The sequence below is a fragment of the Squalius cephalus genome (assembly GCF_949319135.1).
Source record: "Squalius cephalus genome assembly, chromosome: 1".
Taxonomy (NCBI): Eukaryota; Metazoa; Chordata; class Actinopteri; order Cypriniformes; family Leuciscidae; genus Squalius; species Squalius cephalus.
The window spans coordinates 54102795-54120274 of NC_137122.1; the positions used below are offsets into that span (position 1 = coordinate 54102795).

The 17480-nt window shown below is 36.2% G+C and overlaps 1 protein-coding gene across 2 annotated transcripts; it reads right to left on the reverse strand.

Annotated features, from left to right (window-relative positions):
* Window positions 1–265: 265 nt before the first annotated feature.
* On the reverse strand, window positions 266–16346 carry st6galnac2 (ST6 (alpha-N-acetyl-neuraminyl-2,3-beta-galactosyl-1,3)-N-acetylgalactosaminide alpha-2,6-sialyltransferase 2). Of its 2 annotated transcripts, XM_079889957.1 has the most exons (8): window positions 16104–16346; window positions 6725–6939; window positions 6476–6638; window positions 4248–4386; window positions 4029–4132; window positions 2320–2403; window positions 2129–2225; window positions 266–2020 (listed from the first exon to the last, which is right to left on the reverse strand). In XM_079889957.1, exons 1-8 carry the CDS (start codon window positions 16289–16291, stop codon window positions 1838–1840), a joined length of 1173 nt encoding a protein of 390 aa, XP_079746083.1. In that variant the 5' UTR covers window positions 16292–16346; the 3' UTR covers window positions 266–1837. The 2 variants fall into 2 exon arrangements, with proteins under 2 accessions (XP_079746083.1, XP_079746084.1); XM_079889958.1 differs by lacking the exon at window positions 2320–2403.
* Window positions 16347–17480: the final 1134 nt, after the last annotated feature.

Here is a 17480-nt window from a genome sequence, read left to right on the forward strand (position 1 = left end):
GTGAAAACTGAAGGACAAGGCTCGTGGTTCTGCATCCCTTCACCTGCTCCCACAAAGATAAGGGCGAGCGGCGATCAAAGGATCAGGGGCTGCTATCACCTTCCGGATATCCCATGAACAGATGTTGCACACCTGGGGCATGTTTAAATAAAGCAGTTAATGTCACTATCACAGTGATCACAAGCTAAAAACCAGCACCTTGAAGCAAAAAAGAGTTTATTTTGCTTTGAAGATTTTTTTATAGAGTAAGATAAATGAACAGATTCACTTCACAAAGCAAAGTTTATTTTGAAAACAATAATGTGCCATCAAGTACAGAGATTTGAGAGAGCCCTTATTTGTGACATATTTGGCCGGCTGAAAGTTTGGAATAATTAAGATTGTTTTATTGTCTCTGAAAGAAATCTGCAAGATGGCTGCATTTATTTGATTTAAAAAAGTAATAATATTGTGAAACGTTCTTACGATTTAAAGTTACTATTTTTTATTTGAACTTATTTTAAAATGTAATTTATTCCTGTCATGGCAAAGCTGAATTTTCAGCAGCGATTACTTCAGTCTTCAGTGTCACATGACCCTTCATAAATCATTTATTGTATATTGCCAAGCTCCAGTCATTTGGCTGCAACAAGTGTTGTCTTGTCAAATGTCAGGATGGTTTTGTCAGGAGCAATTTTGTTTCTTTATCTTTATCTTCATCTATCTACATGAATGCTATACAATACCAATGAAGAATGATTTGTCTAATACATTTTTGGCATGACTTTAAATATAAATTTACACATTATACAGACTGAAGTGGAGAGGTCCAAGGATTGAACCCTGGGGGACACCACGTCATAGAGGTCCATTTAAAGTTGCCTGTGTGTTCTCACAGGAACCCCTTTCTTCTATATATGACCTAAACCAGGTATCAACGAGTCAAACACAGTTTTCCAGTCTGTCTAGGACTGTATTGTGGCAATCAGCACTGCAGATATATATACTGTAAACAGTCTCAGTGCTTATTTTGTGATGGGGAACCAGACTGGATTTCCTTCTCAGTGATGTTACCTTGCCTCTAAAGGTTGCATGGAAAGCAGGGCGCTACAAAACGTCTGTGAATCTTTGAATTAATCTGACATTTTTAATGGATTAATCCAAAATACTTCTTTGGCAATTTCATTTTTTGCAGTCCTTTTTTCATTCTGAATATCTTCACCTGCCTTGCCTCTAAAGGTTGCAGGAAAAGCAGGGCGCAACAAAACGTCTGTGAATCTTTGAATTAAAGGGTTAGTTCATCCAAAAATGAAAATGCTGTCAGTAATCACTCACCCTCATGTTGTTCCAACCCCGTCAGACTTTCGTTCATCTTCGGAAGACAAATTAAGATATTTTTGATGAAATCTGAAAGCTGGCTCACTCCTTCATAGGCTTCTATGTAATTGAAACTCGCCGGCCCAGAAACGTTAGTAAAGACAATGTTTAAAATAGTCCAAGTGACTCCAGTGGCTCAACCATAAGTTTATCAAGCAACGAGAAAACTTTTAGTGCGCAAAAAAACAAACAAAAATAACGACTTTATTCAACTATTCATTTTCTTCTGTGTGGGCCTCTGAGTGAATTCACGTAGTGTAACAGCGCAGATTTACAGTGCATTCTTACGGGGTTAGAACAACATGAGGGTGAGCAATTACTGACAGAATTTTCATTTTTGGGTGAATTAACCCTTTAATCTGACATTTTTATCAGATTAATCCAAAATACTTCTTTGGCAATTTCATTTTTGCAGTCCTGTAACCAGTTTTTGTTTTTTCTCCCAAGTCCAAATATTCACTGAATATTCACTGAAGGGACATCATTTTCTGGGTCCTTGTCTCTGATATAGCCACAAGACTTTATGAGAGTGCAGATGCTTCCACAGACGTCCCTCCATCATCATGTCATGGTTGGCATAGAAGATCAGAGGCTTCATGACCTTGTCATAGTAATGGTCTGAGAAGTTCATGTAATTGTCTGTCATGAAGCCATACGCAGAGACCTGAGAGACAAGCCAGCATCCACAACATTTATTTAGCAACACCTTCAGCAATAGATTTTAAATAAGAATGTCAAATGCTGTTTTCAAGTTTCCAGTTTCAAGTCTGACCTGGTCACAGGTGTGTAAAGCAGTCAGCAGCATTAGAGCACCCGTGCTGGGCATGTAAATATCCCTGTATTCATCCAGCTGTGGGGATTTCAGAAACCTGTTAATCGAAAATACAATGGCATTACATTGAGGGAGGGGGAAAAAAAGTGACAAATTAGTGTATTGACGAATGTGTTGGAAAATACGTTCACCTCTGAGTCACATACTGAATGAAGGTTGGATGGATCATCTTGAACTGATGTATTTCAGGATTATATCCAAAAAGATCCGAGGGCCTGTTTTATTAACCAAATAAACTGAAGTTAAAGAAATGGCCAAATAGCAATTCGAACTCTAGAAGCGGTAGAATGCCTTTCAGAATTCCAATTCAGAGCAATTTAATTAAAGTAGCAAAAACAAAGCAAAATAGTAGTTTAAATTTAAGGAAGCAAAATTAAAACTGAATCATTTGTTTTGAAATGTATGACATTTTTATTGTTCTGTATGAATTAACTATAAAGGTATTGTCATACAAAAATAGGCTACTTTAAATATGAACAATATGTTCATCATATAGGGTGAATTAATGTACATTTGACCATTTATTACATTTCATTTCAACAACAAAAGTAATTTAAAATTTTATATATTAAATGTTTTTCTCATTTTGGGGCATGATATTTTATTATAAGTAACTGCCATCTTACATTCAGTACAAAAATAACAATTAATGGAGTATGTCTGTGGTTAATACGTAAAGTCCCCCTGTGGTGAAAACCAAGCTTTTAATGTTGTTTATATGTCTATGTGGTGTTCTTTAAGACAAACCATGAGCAATAAGTCGATCCTTAATTCATAAGTCGACACCATTGCTGAGTATTTTCTCCTTAAAACTGCAGTGAACCAAAGACAGTCTCAAAAACACAGTTTGAAATCGCTGGTGTTTCTGACGTCACAAACTACCTTGTAACCAATCAGATCAACGTGTGATCGTCAACCAGTGGATCTCTGAGCTGTTGTGAGTGAGTGGAGGCGGGGCTTATTTGCATATAGTAAATGAGGCGAGGGTGTAGAGTTACATTCAAGCTATTTAAAGGCACGAAGAATTTTTTTTCACAGGAAAAAAAAATTAAAATATGTTATTTTGGTGATCAAAGATGAGTTTTAAGGGATCCAATTATTGACTACAGGGGGACTTTAAATAATTATCAGTAATCAGTTTTGGTCAGTGTTATTTAAAAGAGAAATGTGTCTGACCAGAGAATTTTTTTTATTATAAACATCAGGGAACCAATAGCCATAATTAATCAATGTAATTATTGATGTTTTTGTATTGTATGTTGAACTAATGCAGTTCTTATTGAACTGTGTTGAATTTCTCTTTGAATTGTAGGTCAGTACATTCATCTTCCTGTCATTCCAGCTTCAATTCCATCCTACATTGGGCATGTGGCCAATTCAACTCAAATTCATGAACTAAAAGAGAGGCAACTGTTGTTATAATAATAATAATAATAATAATAATAATATGAAAACATTTGCCACACCCTTGCATCTTTTTCATATTACTAATTAGGCTACTTTGACTGTTCTGTCATCTTGAATAAAATAATTATTTGGACGCCACACTTAATTATACACTTCATCGTTACATTGGAATTTGATACAATACCAAATCTAGTGTCACCTGCAGGCGCAATTTTCAAAACTACCTTCAATTTCTGATCTGAGCACATTTTGCAACGACTTTTAATCAACTTGTGTGATCTGAGCCAATTCCTAAATTGTGAATTCCTCTCAGCCCAAATCGTAGGAGTAATGCCCCATCTGCTGCTCACTTTGTGCGCTGCAAGGTTCCTGCTAAGATTTTAAAAAGACGTCCGTAAATAGCAACGTGTATGAATCTTATTGTTACACCCACCTTATACCTATATCAGGCCCGGAGGGTACAGACACACCCTGGATGGCAGCTGACAACATCTTGTAGTCTCGAGTTTCCGCAGGTATAAAAATATATCCAATGCCCTGTGGTGATAACGTCTAAGACTTTAGTCATTTCGCACTGAAATTCATCAGCAAACCAGCAGAGGGCAACGTTTCGAATTATAATTCATAAGTAGCAAATGAGAAGGCCTGTTACCGGGTCACGTGGCACTTTGTCGAACCCGTCTTCGTAATAAGCAACAATGGAGTTCTTGAGGGAGTTGGTGGTGAAGCCGTAGAAAGACGTCTTTGTCCCAACATCGTCTTCAAAACCTTTGATGACTGCCCCATTAACTCTAAAAAATTATTAAAGTTATTATTAGCATCATTGCGCTATCATAGCAGTACTAATCCAACTAATAGCCTAATCTAAAGAAAAGGGGGAAATGCCTCTGAAAGTGACATATAGCCTATATTTAGAATTTGCCCAAGCCGTGAACTTTTTTTTTTTTATCAGTTTTCTAAAAAAATATATAATATTTCATGATTTTTGATCTAATAATTGGTTTAGTGTAAGTTAGATCAGGGGTTTTCAATCTGGATGCCACGGACCCCAAAATATGATTATTTTCCTGTGAGGGACCCCCATCCTAAAATGTAAAAAAAGGCATCCATAAAGTTTTTTGTATCAAGACCCAATTTATGCTGTGGAAAATAAGAAAAATCATAATTATGTCAAAATATGATTCGGAAAATACTTAATTTCTATTAGGTTACATTTGTTTCTACCCATTATAGTACTGTACTGTTAGATGTATTTATTAATTTGTTAACTCATTTACTTATTTTACTCTAATTTCTGTTTATTCATGTTTAATTTAATGAAAACTTTTTTGTTTTTTACACTGTTATAGCTACAGAGGTCTGAATAATCCAACATAAGGACAGTTATTCACAATGCATTCTAGCAAGGAAATGTTAGATTATATGTTTATATAATATATATAAATATATAATAAATAAGAATAAATAGTACTTTTATAAAATAAAATATAAAATGACATATTTTAAGAAAATAATTATCTTTAAATTGATTTAACTATCTATTAGGGTTTATGCATCAGTTACTGATTATAGAAAGGCTCTATTCACGGTTTGTCATGATTGGTTTATTCCAGAGATGATGTGGTTGGTCATGTGATCTCAACGTGTCCACCCCATGAGGTTACCCACTCCAAGTAAAATAAAAAATAAAATAAAACTGGTTTTATTGGGCTACTAATATAACATCAGTGTTGGGTAAGTTACTGTAAAAAAAAAATTAAATAAAATAAAAAAAAAATTAATTACTAGCTACTAATTAAATCTTCAACAGTGTAATTAGATTACTGTAATTATTCTCTCAGTATTAAGTATTGTATAACTAATTACTTTCTAAATCCCATTTCAATCTCGACCAAGATAGACATGAAACGGCTCTTTTAATTCTTTCAAATAAATAATATAAAATTGCATAAATTATTCTTTAACTGACCAAAGTTTCAAAACTCAAAAATGTAAACTCAGGAAACTATCTCAAAAACAGGAACGGAACATCCAACTAAGACGAAAACCGATCAACGAATGTCTGAAAACAAGCACAAACACACAAGGCTGAAGCTATAAAAAAACGAGTAACAGGTGTACAAACTAATCCAATCATTGAAAAACCATGGAAACCAAACATAGGAAACAAAGGAAGAGCAAACCCACCAAAAACAAACACAAGACCAGAATCCCTCATAACAGTTACATTAAAAACATACATTTTATCATAATTTTGATGTTAAATCCACTATTGTTTTATATAAAATTGTTCTATGGTCTATACAATATTTAATGCAATTACATTAGAAGTAACTTACAGAAAAATTAAGAGTAATCCCTTACTTTACTTTTTCAAGGGAAAAGTAATTAAATCACAGTAATGAATTACTTAGTAACGCATTACACCCAACACTGCATGGTTTTAAACATTTCCCCCAAAAGTATCATTTATTCTTATAAGCTGACTTAAAAATAAAGGTTCTTTATTGGCATCAATGGTTCCATGAAGAACCTTTAACACCCATGGAACCTTTCAATTCCACAAAAGATTCTTTATTTAAAAAAAAAAAGGTTCTTCAGATTATTCAGATGTTCTTTACTCTAAGAAAAAAAATGGTTCTTTTAAGAACTGTTCACTGAAAGGTTCTTTAGGGAACCAAATAAGGTTTTTCTATGGCATCGCTGCAAAAACCCTTTTGGAACCATTATTTTTAAGAGTCTGGAAATGTTAATGCGTGCACATATAAACCTCTGTGATAGAAATGATTTTACCCACTTCATCTTAAAAATGTTCATTTTCATGAAACCGAATATCAAGAAGGCAGCTCATTTTCTGTTCTAATAGAAGGCACAACAAACCTGAAAACATAATCGTGACTGTCTATGACTTTCCCCTGCCCGGATCCTTTGAGGATTCCTCCGTTACCCACCACGGCACAACGCACACATGCATCTGGCGTTTTCCGCTCGAACAGACGACTGTTGCCAGGGTGTGAAAGCAAAGAAAGAGTCTTGCCAATTTCTGGAAAACAAAGATGCTTTGAGAACTTTTTTTTGTTTTGTTTCCTTGTTTGTGGTGCTATTGCTTTACAGTGACTAAGGGTTTACCATGGAAAGGCTGGTCCTTCCAGCCGTAAGGCAACGGTTCTTTAAGGAGCGTTTGCCAATGTGAGTAAATAAAAGAATCACGCCACTGCAGAACAGGCACCGAGAAGCTAAAATGCTTTTTCAGACTGTCTTCGTGCTTTATGGCACGTCTCAAAGAGCAGGCTGGCACTTCCTCTTCAGCGATATCGTTTTCAATCCAGCTTACTTCCGTAGCCCTGCAGAGCAAAGCAGATCGAAACGTGAGAAAGTCTTTCTTTAACAAGAGGGGAATTATACCCTGGACCACAAAACCAGTTACATTGGTCATTTTTTAATTGAGATGTACACATCATCTGAAAGCTGAATAAATAAGCTTTCCATTGATGTATGGTTTGTTAGGACAATATTTGGCAGAGATAATTATTTGAAAATCTAAAATCTGAGGGTGCAAAAAACTCGAAACATTGAGAAAATCGCCTTTAAAGTTGTTCATTTATGTTGGCGACTTTGCTGCATTCACTCACAAAAATACATGTTTTATATATTTACGGTAGGAAATTTACAAAATATCTTCATGGAACATGATCTTTACTTAATATCCTAATGATTTTTGGCATAAAAGAAAAATCGATAATTTTGACCCATACAATGTATTGTTGGTTATTGCCACAAATTTACCCGTGCGACATGTGACTGGTTTTGTGATCCAGGTCACATAGGAACCCCATTAACCCTTACATACCGGAACACATTCCTGTATGTAACCATTACCTCCAGTTTGTTAATGTTAATGGGATATGAATGCCATTGCATTTCAGCACATTTAGAAGAAGAGTATAGAAATTAAATTCATGGTTCAAATCCACATTGTTGACTATTGAAATTAGAGAAAGATTCCATCTCGAGTTTGCCAAATCAATTGCCTTCTTGTGAGCCGGTTAAGGAAACACTAGACTATTATGTTATGTATTATTATGCCACCTTTGCATCTGATATCAATAATTTTCCCAGTATATCTGCCTGTTGTTCACCTGATGAAGTAGTTTCTTACTACAACAAAAATCTTCACACTCTCTTGGACACCCATGCTCCTATGAGATCCAGATCAGTTTCCTTCACCCGTTCAGCACCCTGGTTCACTTCCGCCCTACGCCTTCTGAAATCTCAGGGCCGTCAGCTGGAACGCCTTGCCAATAGAACTGGACTCACCATTCACAACAATATGTACAAGGACCATGTTAATCTGTATAAGGACTCCCTCTCCTCAGCTAAATCTGCCTACTACTCTCATTTAATCCACTCTAATCATCACAATTCTAAAACCCTCTTTTCCCTTCTCACCTCCATTTCAAAACCTCCTGACTCTCTTCCCTACCATATGCAATCCCAGGACTTCTGCAATAAACTTATGTCCTTCTTTGTTTCTAAAATCACGGATATCCATAAACACCTGACTTCATCTGGAGCTGCAGTTTCTGGAGGCAACCTCAACACCCCTTATCCATCCCCAATAACTACTTTTTCCAGTTTCGACCTTCCCTCCGTTCAAGCCATTTCAGATATTATTCATAAATCTAAACCCTCCACATGTCAGCTCGACCCACTCCCCTCCACCCTGGTTAAATCCTGCTGCTCTTCACTTGCCCCTCTCATCACTGAGATTATCCACTCCTCCCTAAGATCCGGTTCAGTTCCCCCTTCACTCAAAACTGCCTCGGTCACACCCATTCTGAAAAAACCTGGCCTGGACCCCACCAATTTCAACAATCTTCGTCCCATATCCAACTTACCCTTCATATCCAAAATTTTGGAAAAATCTGTCGCTTTTCAACTCCATAATCACCTCATGTCCAACAGCATCTACGAGCAGTTCCAATCCGGTTTCCGTCCACTTCATAGCACCGAAACCGCACTCCTCAAAATTACTGATGACCTTCTCATGGCTTCTGATTCTGGACTACTTTCAATTCTCATTCTTCTGGACCTCACAGCAGCTTTTGATACCATTTCTCATCCTACCCTCCTCAGTCGACTATCATCCATTGGTATCACCCACATTCCCTTAGCCTGGTTTACTTCATACATTTCTGATCGCACACAGTTCATACAATTCAAATCCCAGAAATCCGTTACCTTCCCCGTCTCTGCTGGAGTGCCCCAAGGCTCTGTATTGGGGCCTCTCCTTTTTATCATCTACATCCTCCCTCTTGGTCACATCCTCCGTAAACACAACATTAAATTCCATTGCTACGCGGACGACACCCAGCTCTACCTCTCTACTAAACCTTCCTCCTTACTCCCACCAACCTCCCTCACCCTCTGTCTCCAAGAAATCCACTCTTGGTTCTCATCCAACTTTCTCAAACTGAACAGTTCCAAAACCGAAGTCCTCCTGGTAGGCACACCTCATACTCTCTCCAAAGCCAATAAAGTTTCCATTGCCATTGATAACTCAATTGTCCTTCCCTCCCCTCAGGTTAAGAGTCTGGGTGTCGTCCTCGATAGCACACTATCTTTCCAGTCTCACATTAATAGCATCACCCGGTCTGCCTACTTCCACCTGCGCAACATCTCCCGTCTCCGTCCCTCTCTCACTCCCCAAACCACCGCCATCCTGGTTCACAGTCTCGTCACATCTCGGATAGATTATTGCAACTCACTCCTGTTTGGTCTCCCCAATAAGTCGCTCCAGAAGCTGCAGCTCCTCCAGAACTCTGCTGCACGCTTGATTACTCGGACCCCCATCTCTCATCATATCACTCCCATCCTGCAACAACTTCACTGGCTTCCCATCAAACAGAGGATCATCTTTAAAATAATTCTCATCACTTTCAAAGCAGTTCATAACATGGCTCCTCCATACATCTCAGATCTCCTCCATTTAAACATCCCGACCCGTTCACTCCGATCCTCCCATACCTGCCAGCTTTCCGTTCCCCCTGCCCGTCTTGTCACAATGGGGAGCAGGGCGTTTAGTCGCTCTGCTCCCCATCTCTGGAATTCCCTACCTCCTGACCTCCGTACCATGGACTCATTTCACCTCTTCAAATCCAAACTCAAAACTTTTTTGTTCAGACAGTCATATTCCGCCTGACCCATATCAGCTCATTGTTGTCTTGCCGCGGTTTAAACTTATTTGACTTTTTAAATGTTTTTATCTGCTTTGTACAGTGTCCTTGGGTGTCCTGATAAGGCGCTTGAAATAAAATGTATTATTATTATTTATTATTATGTGGGGCTCGGCAATGAACATTCACGCAGAACCTGATTTTGCCAAGTAAAACATGTTCCTGCATCAACAACTTTGTTGATCCTGCAACAACATTTCAGTCAACCAACCAGATTTGAGGAGAAATATAAAGTTAATGTCAAGTTCAGGCTTACAGTCAGGGTTAGGTGCTTCTACATCAGAATGATTCATTTCCCTCTGATTTTAGGGATGATTTATGGTAAGGTTAGGTTGAGCTGTAGGGATAAGGCTACATTTTCAGACAGGAATGTTGTTCCATGATCAACAAAGTATGTTGACCCAGGAACATGTCTAACTCGGCAAAATCACAATGTCACATTTATTCTTAAATATCACATTTATACTTGTTACAAAATAACAGAGACATTAAAAATGTTAAAATATACTTCCCACTCCACTTTGCATCTGTGCAAATCATTGATGTTTGGGTTGGAGGCTATGAGAAAACAGTATGTGTAAGAACTATGGTATGCAGTTAGAAGCTAAATTTAGCTTGAGGCGTATCTGTGTGTCGACACCTTTGCCTCGAGGTAAAAATCAAATCATGTCATAGCAATCATTACAACTGATTTCGTATATAATAGTATAAGTTAAATTCGCAACTTTGGATGGAAACCTAGCTAGCTACTATCGCTCGCGTCGCCGGATCCACATTGAAAAAGAATTCACATTTCACAATTCACAATTCACAATTCACAAAGAATTGCATTATGCGTTATCTATGTCAAAGTTTTAGTAGTTTTAGTTTTTCAAATGCACTTTTTATTTTAATAGTTGTTTTAATTTTGGTGACCAATTTTCAGTAGTAAACTTCCAGTACACATTTCTAATAGTTTTAGTTTCAGTAATGGTTTTGATCATTTCAGTTTAGTTTAGCTTTTTTTTTTTTTAAATAAGCCACTCTATTTCTAATTCATTTTAGCCTGTATAGCCTATATGTATCTTTTTCATATTGTAACTCATGTTTTAGTTGTTACAGTTAGTGAAAGAAGCAGCAGAACTTTGACAGTTTATTACTCTGATTGTAAGAGAGCCATTATGCTCTATTTAAATGTCTGTTGTAGTTACACTGGAGAACACTGGGTGGAGTATGGGTTTAGGGTAGCCTAATCAGAGAGCAGGAGACGTTAGGTGTAATGGGGAAGCAAACAATTTTTGACCGTGTGTCACAATCATGTAAGGACATGCTAACTGGTGATTGCAATGTGTTTGAGCATCAGAACTGAGACAAATGAAGAAGATAAATAAAAAACAACTATCACACTGTGATAAGGGCTGAAGGTGAACGCAGCGAAACGTATTGGTATTGGATGATATTTAGAAGATTATCAGTAACCAGACAGTTTTTGGGTCCCAATGACTTCCATAGTATTTTTTTTCCTACTATGGAAGTCATTGGGACCCAAAAACTGTCTGGTTACTGATAATCTTCTAAATATCTTCCTTTCTGTTCAGCAGAAGAAAGAAATTCATACAGCTTTGAAACAACATGAGGGTGAGTATATGATGACAGAATTTTCATTTTAAAAGTGAACTTCTCCTTTAAACCTATTGTTAGGGATAACCATTAATGGCTCAAATAAATTCAATGAAAGGATTAAGAGGGATTTTAAGGTATTAAAAGGGATAGAACTGTAAAAGTTCCTGTGGCTGGTTGCATAAACTTACTCTAGTCTTTAAAGTTAGTCATCTATTTTTTTCTTCAAGACTGGTTCTAACTTTTTTAATTCAGTTACATAAAAAGGTAGATAGATCTAATTTTAATCTGAAAATTCAGATTGATTGATTACCCTTGTTTTGCTGCTAGTTGGTCAAACTATTTAAGTCTTAAAGTATTCCTGTGGTGAAAATCAAGCATTTAAATGTTGTTTATATGTCTATGTGGTGTTTTTAATGTACTTTAAGACAAACCATGTGCAGATTCATAAGTCGACACCATTGCTGAGTATTTTCTCCTTAAAACTGAAGTGAACCAAAGACAGTCTCAAAAACACAGTTTGAAATTGCTGGTGTTTCTGACGTCACAAACTACCTTGTAACCAATCAGATCAACGTGTGATCATCAACCAGTGGATCTCTGAGCTGGTGTGAGTGAGTGGAGGCGGGGCTAATTTGCATATTCATAGAACCGCGTATACTAAATGAGGCAAGGGTGTAGAGTTACATTCAAGCTATTCTAAGGCATGACCAATTTTTTTTTAAGGAAAAAACTTTTAAATATGTAATTTTGGTGATCAACAATGAGTTTTTTAATTGATAAAATTATTGACGTTATGCAAAGTTTATGCAACTGGCCCCAGGTCTATTTATGAAGTAATTAATTTAAACTATGTGCAAATAATGATTTATTTTAAAATATGCACATTCACTCTTATTCATATGTCTGTAGATGTAAAAAACACAAAAAGTTTCTTGCCATGTCACATTCTGTCAGGATCCCACCCTGACAGTCTTGTCTGTTTTGTCACTGTTTAATGTTTCCTTGTTTGTCTTGTGTCTGAGCACATGGCTCTGTCTTTGTTTGTGTTTGCCATGTGCTCCTCTTGTCCTGCCTCCTTGTTTCCTGTTACCACGCCCCCTGGTTTAGTCCACGTCTTGCCCTCATTTCACTAATTGTGCTCACCTGATCCTCATGTGCTCTGGTCCCTTTATATTGTGCCTCTTTCCCTCATGTCTTTGCTGGTTCGTTTTGTGTGCTTTGTGGTATAGTCTTGTTTGCCTTTGTATGGTTAAACATAGTTCCTGTTCCAGTTAAGTATTTGATCGTTTCTTGCAGTAGTGTATCCTTTTGCTTTTTCCTTCAAGTCTTGTTATAGTTAGGTTTTGTTTTTTCTCTTTTAGTTTGATTTCTTCTCTAGGTCATCTCCAGTTTCTAACTACCTATTAGTTTGTTCTTTTTTTTTATTTATCTTTTTGATTGCCAGTTCTTTTTTGTTTTATTCCAAGCTCTTTTCTTTTTCCTCTAGTTTTTGTTCTGTTTTACTTTTAATCCTTTATTTGCCTATTTAATTATACTCTCGTGCCTTGTCTGTTTATCTTGTCTTTTATTGTTCATTGTGAGTCTTGTGTTTGTTCCTGTTCTACCTTGTATCCTGAGGTTTACTGGCCATTGACCCCAACTGTCTGACAGCTAGACTGTAACACCTTTCAACCTGAAGAGATCATCAAGCCTCTGGTTCCTTGTGTTCCTGTTTGTGTTCCACACCATCATTCCACCTGGTGCTGCCTCTTCCTCTGGAGTCTTCAAGCTCTTCGTCACCCCAGTTCTGGTTTTAGTGATCATACTTCTTGCCTGTCGTCGTGTCATCTGCCCTGCCCTACTGTTTGAACTGTTCCACGCCTCACTCCCCTTGTTGTGCCCTGTCTACAGTATTGTTAATAAAACTTCCCTTCACGTTCATTCTGCGTCTGGGTCCTCTCTATTGCAGATCCTGACACATTCAGTTATGAATTACATGAATTATGTAAATAATAGCGTATGATCAATTTAAAATGGTGAAATTTCTTTTTAAAAGAAAGTTGAGAAGTTTGCATCACTGGATATTACTGTCTGTCGCTGAACATTTCTGTCGTAAAACCGTTGTCTAATATAGCCTAAATGTTTAGCTACTTAGGGGTCATTGACAGTTTTCAACTAAAAGCTTTTTATGTGTTTTGGCCACACATTTGAGACCATGTGAAATAGTCTGTCTACACAGTTCATAAACATGCCCTTAGTTACCACGCACTATTTTTGGGAGGTTGACCTTTTTCATCCCCTCGCATATTCCTTATAAAATAGGCTATCAATTCCTGATATAAGAAATACATTTTTCACTAGTTGAAATGCAAGTTCTTGATATCTGTAAATGCATGTCATCCTTTAATTTTATATTTCTGATGTCCAGAAAAGGTTTTCAGATATCAATAGGAGAGTAGCCTAATCGCTTTCTTACAGAGGTGAGCCTACATTTACATCGTTACATTTACTTGAGTATTTTTTGGGAAAATTTTTACTTTTAAGAGTAGATTTAAATGTGGGTAGCCTACTTTTACTTTAACTCGAGTACATTTCTAATGCAAAAAAAAACAAAAAACTGTAGGCTACTTTTACTTCGTTACGTTGGGCGACGTTCCTCTCGTTACTTTATTTTAATGCAATAGGTTGTTAAATGCGTAATTATGAAAAATAAAAATGGGGTTAAGAATATGAATACATATTTGCATTTTACAAAACATATTTGTTAAATACATCATCCTACTTTGTCATGTCCAGTCAACTATGTTACTTTTGTCAACTATGATACTGGGCTGTCAATTAAGTTACAATTATGTTTTTTTTTGTTTTTTTTTTAAATGTATTTCAATGGTTCCCTAATCTCCAAGTAAATATTTAGAAACTGAGTAGCTGTCAAATATATACCTCAGCATAATTTCATCAAGAAAATTATCATGAATCAAGCAGTTTGGAAACAAAATATACAGACCGGTTACTTCAGTGTACTTGAAATTTGGGGTTTCAATTGAACAAAATGTGTATTTTCTTAATTAATTGGGTATTTTAATTGAAAAGGTAGGTAAATACACACGTATTCTTCCAAGAGTAATGGTCTTTTTAAATGTCTGCCATTTACTTAAAGTTAAAACTTATAGGTTTTGTCCGTAACATAGTTGACCAAATAATGAGTAAACTTCTTGTTTTTAAAACTAAATATCTGAAATCAATTATGCCTGAGCTTGGCAATGACTAAAAACAAAATATTTCAGGGATGATTTATCAGGGAAGATAATAATATTTTGTAAATAAATATATATTTTTCCCAGAATTATTCAAACTCAAAATCTCCCACAATTATATATTGACCCAGCCTACGCCGCGATACCACTACGATACAACGTTTGACATTACCAGTTTCTTGGACATAAATACATTTATTCATTAAATAAGCCATTGTTCACAGTTTATGAAATGAACACCCACCATCCCGCTGTAATTTATTGCGCAGTGGCGTGAGAACTTGTCTTGATAAGGAATGCCTTTGTCTGCCTTAGACACAGTTAACCAGTTTAAACACGTTTGCAGAAATATACATTTGATTACATGTTTTGGAGAACAGACAGAAGAAGATCTATCAATGTGCATTTGATCGTTGTTTGTGTTCAGATGTTCAGTATAGCGGTCATCATGAGCGCGAGCGCATGTGAAGAGTTTTAACTCTTTCGTCTCTGTGTCAATGGTTCCCTTTACACGCCATTGAATGCAAAAATCTGCAGATTCACTTTATTTCGACATTGATTAATAATACAGATGTAGTTGTATAAGTTACTATTATAAAAACTAGAGGACAGTCAGGCAATGATTTTCGGGCTTCAGAAGCCAGAAATAATGCTCGTCTCTTCTGTTTTTGTGGTAAAGATAGCCTAATTATGATAATAATAGTAATTTAAATGAAAAATATCTAAATAATAACACACACACACACACACACACACACACATATATATATATGAAGAGTTCAGATGCAATAGCCTCTTAAGTGCCATCTGAAATTTTCTTCTATAATGATCATTTTTATCAAGCTTGTATATTTAAATTCAATAATTTCACTTAAATGGCAATGAAGATTACCATATTAATCATTCTATAAGAAAATTATCATTCTATAAGAAAATTTCAGATGGCACTTAGAGGCTTTTGCATCTGAACTCTTCATATATATGTGTATAGGCCTATATATGATACGAAGTAACTAGCTACTTGAGTAGTTTTTACACTGGATACTTATTTACTCTTACTCAAGTAACTATTAAGATTATTACTTTTACTTTGAGTAAATATTTCTACTTGTACCTTTGTTTGAGTAGTTTTTGGATACTCTATTGCTTTCATACTAGTAACAATCACATTACAGATATCAAAAATTAACATTGTCACTACTAGTGACAATAGATGTTTTGATATCAAAAATGATTTTTTTTTTTTTACTATAGCAAATTAATTGTTGATCTCAATAATAGACATTTGCACTTAAAACCATGTAATTACTGATATCAAAAATGATGATCTGTACTACAGTAGTCAACATTTGAAGTGGATCAAAACCTTTCATTAAAGTTTTACATGAATTTTGAACAATACCCGTTCTTGTCTTAGTGTGTGTCTGTACTGACCTCTGAAATGTGCTCCAGTCCTCTGATGACAACAATACCAGCAAATTCCAGCAGATAAAGCAAACACATAAAGCCATAAAAGATCTAACAAACCCCCGTTTCATATTGCGACCGCACAGTGCGCGATAAATATGTGAAAAGACCGCAGGTAAGTTCTTCATAATGACAAGCACACAGTGGCCTTTCATCAAATGCGTTGAACCCCCTCTAACATTTGAAGCATCTAAACAGTTGCACAACCAGTTTTACAACACGTAGCAAATTTGTGGGAAATTTCACGTCACCTTTGAGATGGAAATAATCACATGAAGAAATAGATTTCACATGATGCAAATTAATCTCTTGTTGTGATTAAATGACAAAGAGAGACCTTTTGGATTAACCTGAAATTCAGGTTCTCTTGGTTCCTGATGTGTTCTCTCTTCATGCGTTACCTTTTATCAAACAGCTTTTTCATACCGATATATGATATCTGTAGGGCATTTAGCACCAAAATAACTAGATTCCGTATATGTTTTGTAGAAACCAGTTGCATTTATGATAAAGTATAACAATGCTCAAAAGCAGAAAGAAATAAAAGCCTGTGTGCTTTGGTGTTAAACTTAAGGCCTACTGAATTAACATGTGACATACTAAATTTGCACCCAGAAAGGTAAAACAGTGTACATCTTGAGTATAGTGCAGCCTGTGCTGAGTCAAAAAGAAATAGTCATTAGTTAGAAAAGTTCAAAGCCGGGCACATTATGGCTGTTAAATGCAGTGAAAACAAATCTTAATGCCAGTCCACACAATGACTGCCACGGTGGCTGTGTAAATCCAAAAGACGGAATGAACAATGCGAGGTTAGCTTTTAATAAACATTGAGGAAATATGCACACGTCAATCATTAAAGACGCCGAACAATGAACAGAAAGAATTGAGGGCTTAAATAGACAGTTGGAATGATTAATGGAACAAGAGCTGCGTAACTAAATCTGAAACCACGGGAACAGATGAATAACGCAAACTCGGTGACGGGGAAAACCATGCAAACAGAAAACAGAACATGACAATGTTGTGAAATGGACAACTAGACGAGACTAGACATTAATTGGCATGCTATAAAGAATTCTGTGTGATAGTTATGAGACCATGTAAAATAGTCTGTCTACACAGTTCATCCACTTGTGCCATTCCATAGATAGTGTAATTCTATAATTACTAGCCTACATAATTCTAATGTGTGGTAAACAGTAATAATAAAAATAGCAGGGCAGGTTTGAAACATTAGACGGGTGCTGTGCGATGCTGGGTTATCATGGTTACTGAAACTAAAGCTATAACCATGATCATTTTTGTAGCTTGAAATAAAATAAAGTTTTACTGAAATTATAGCCT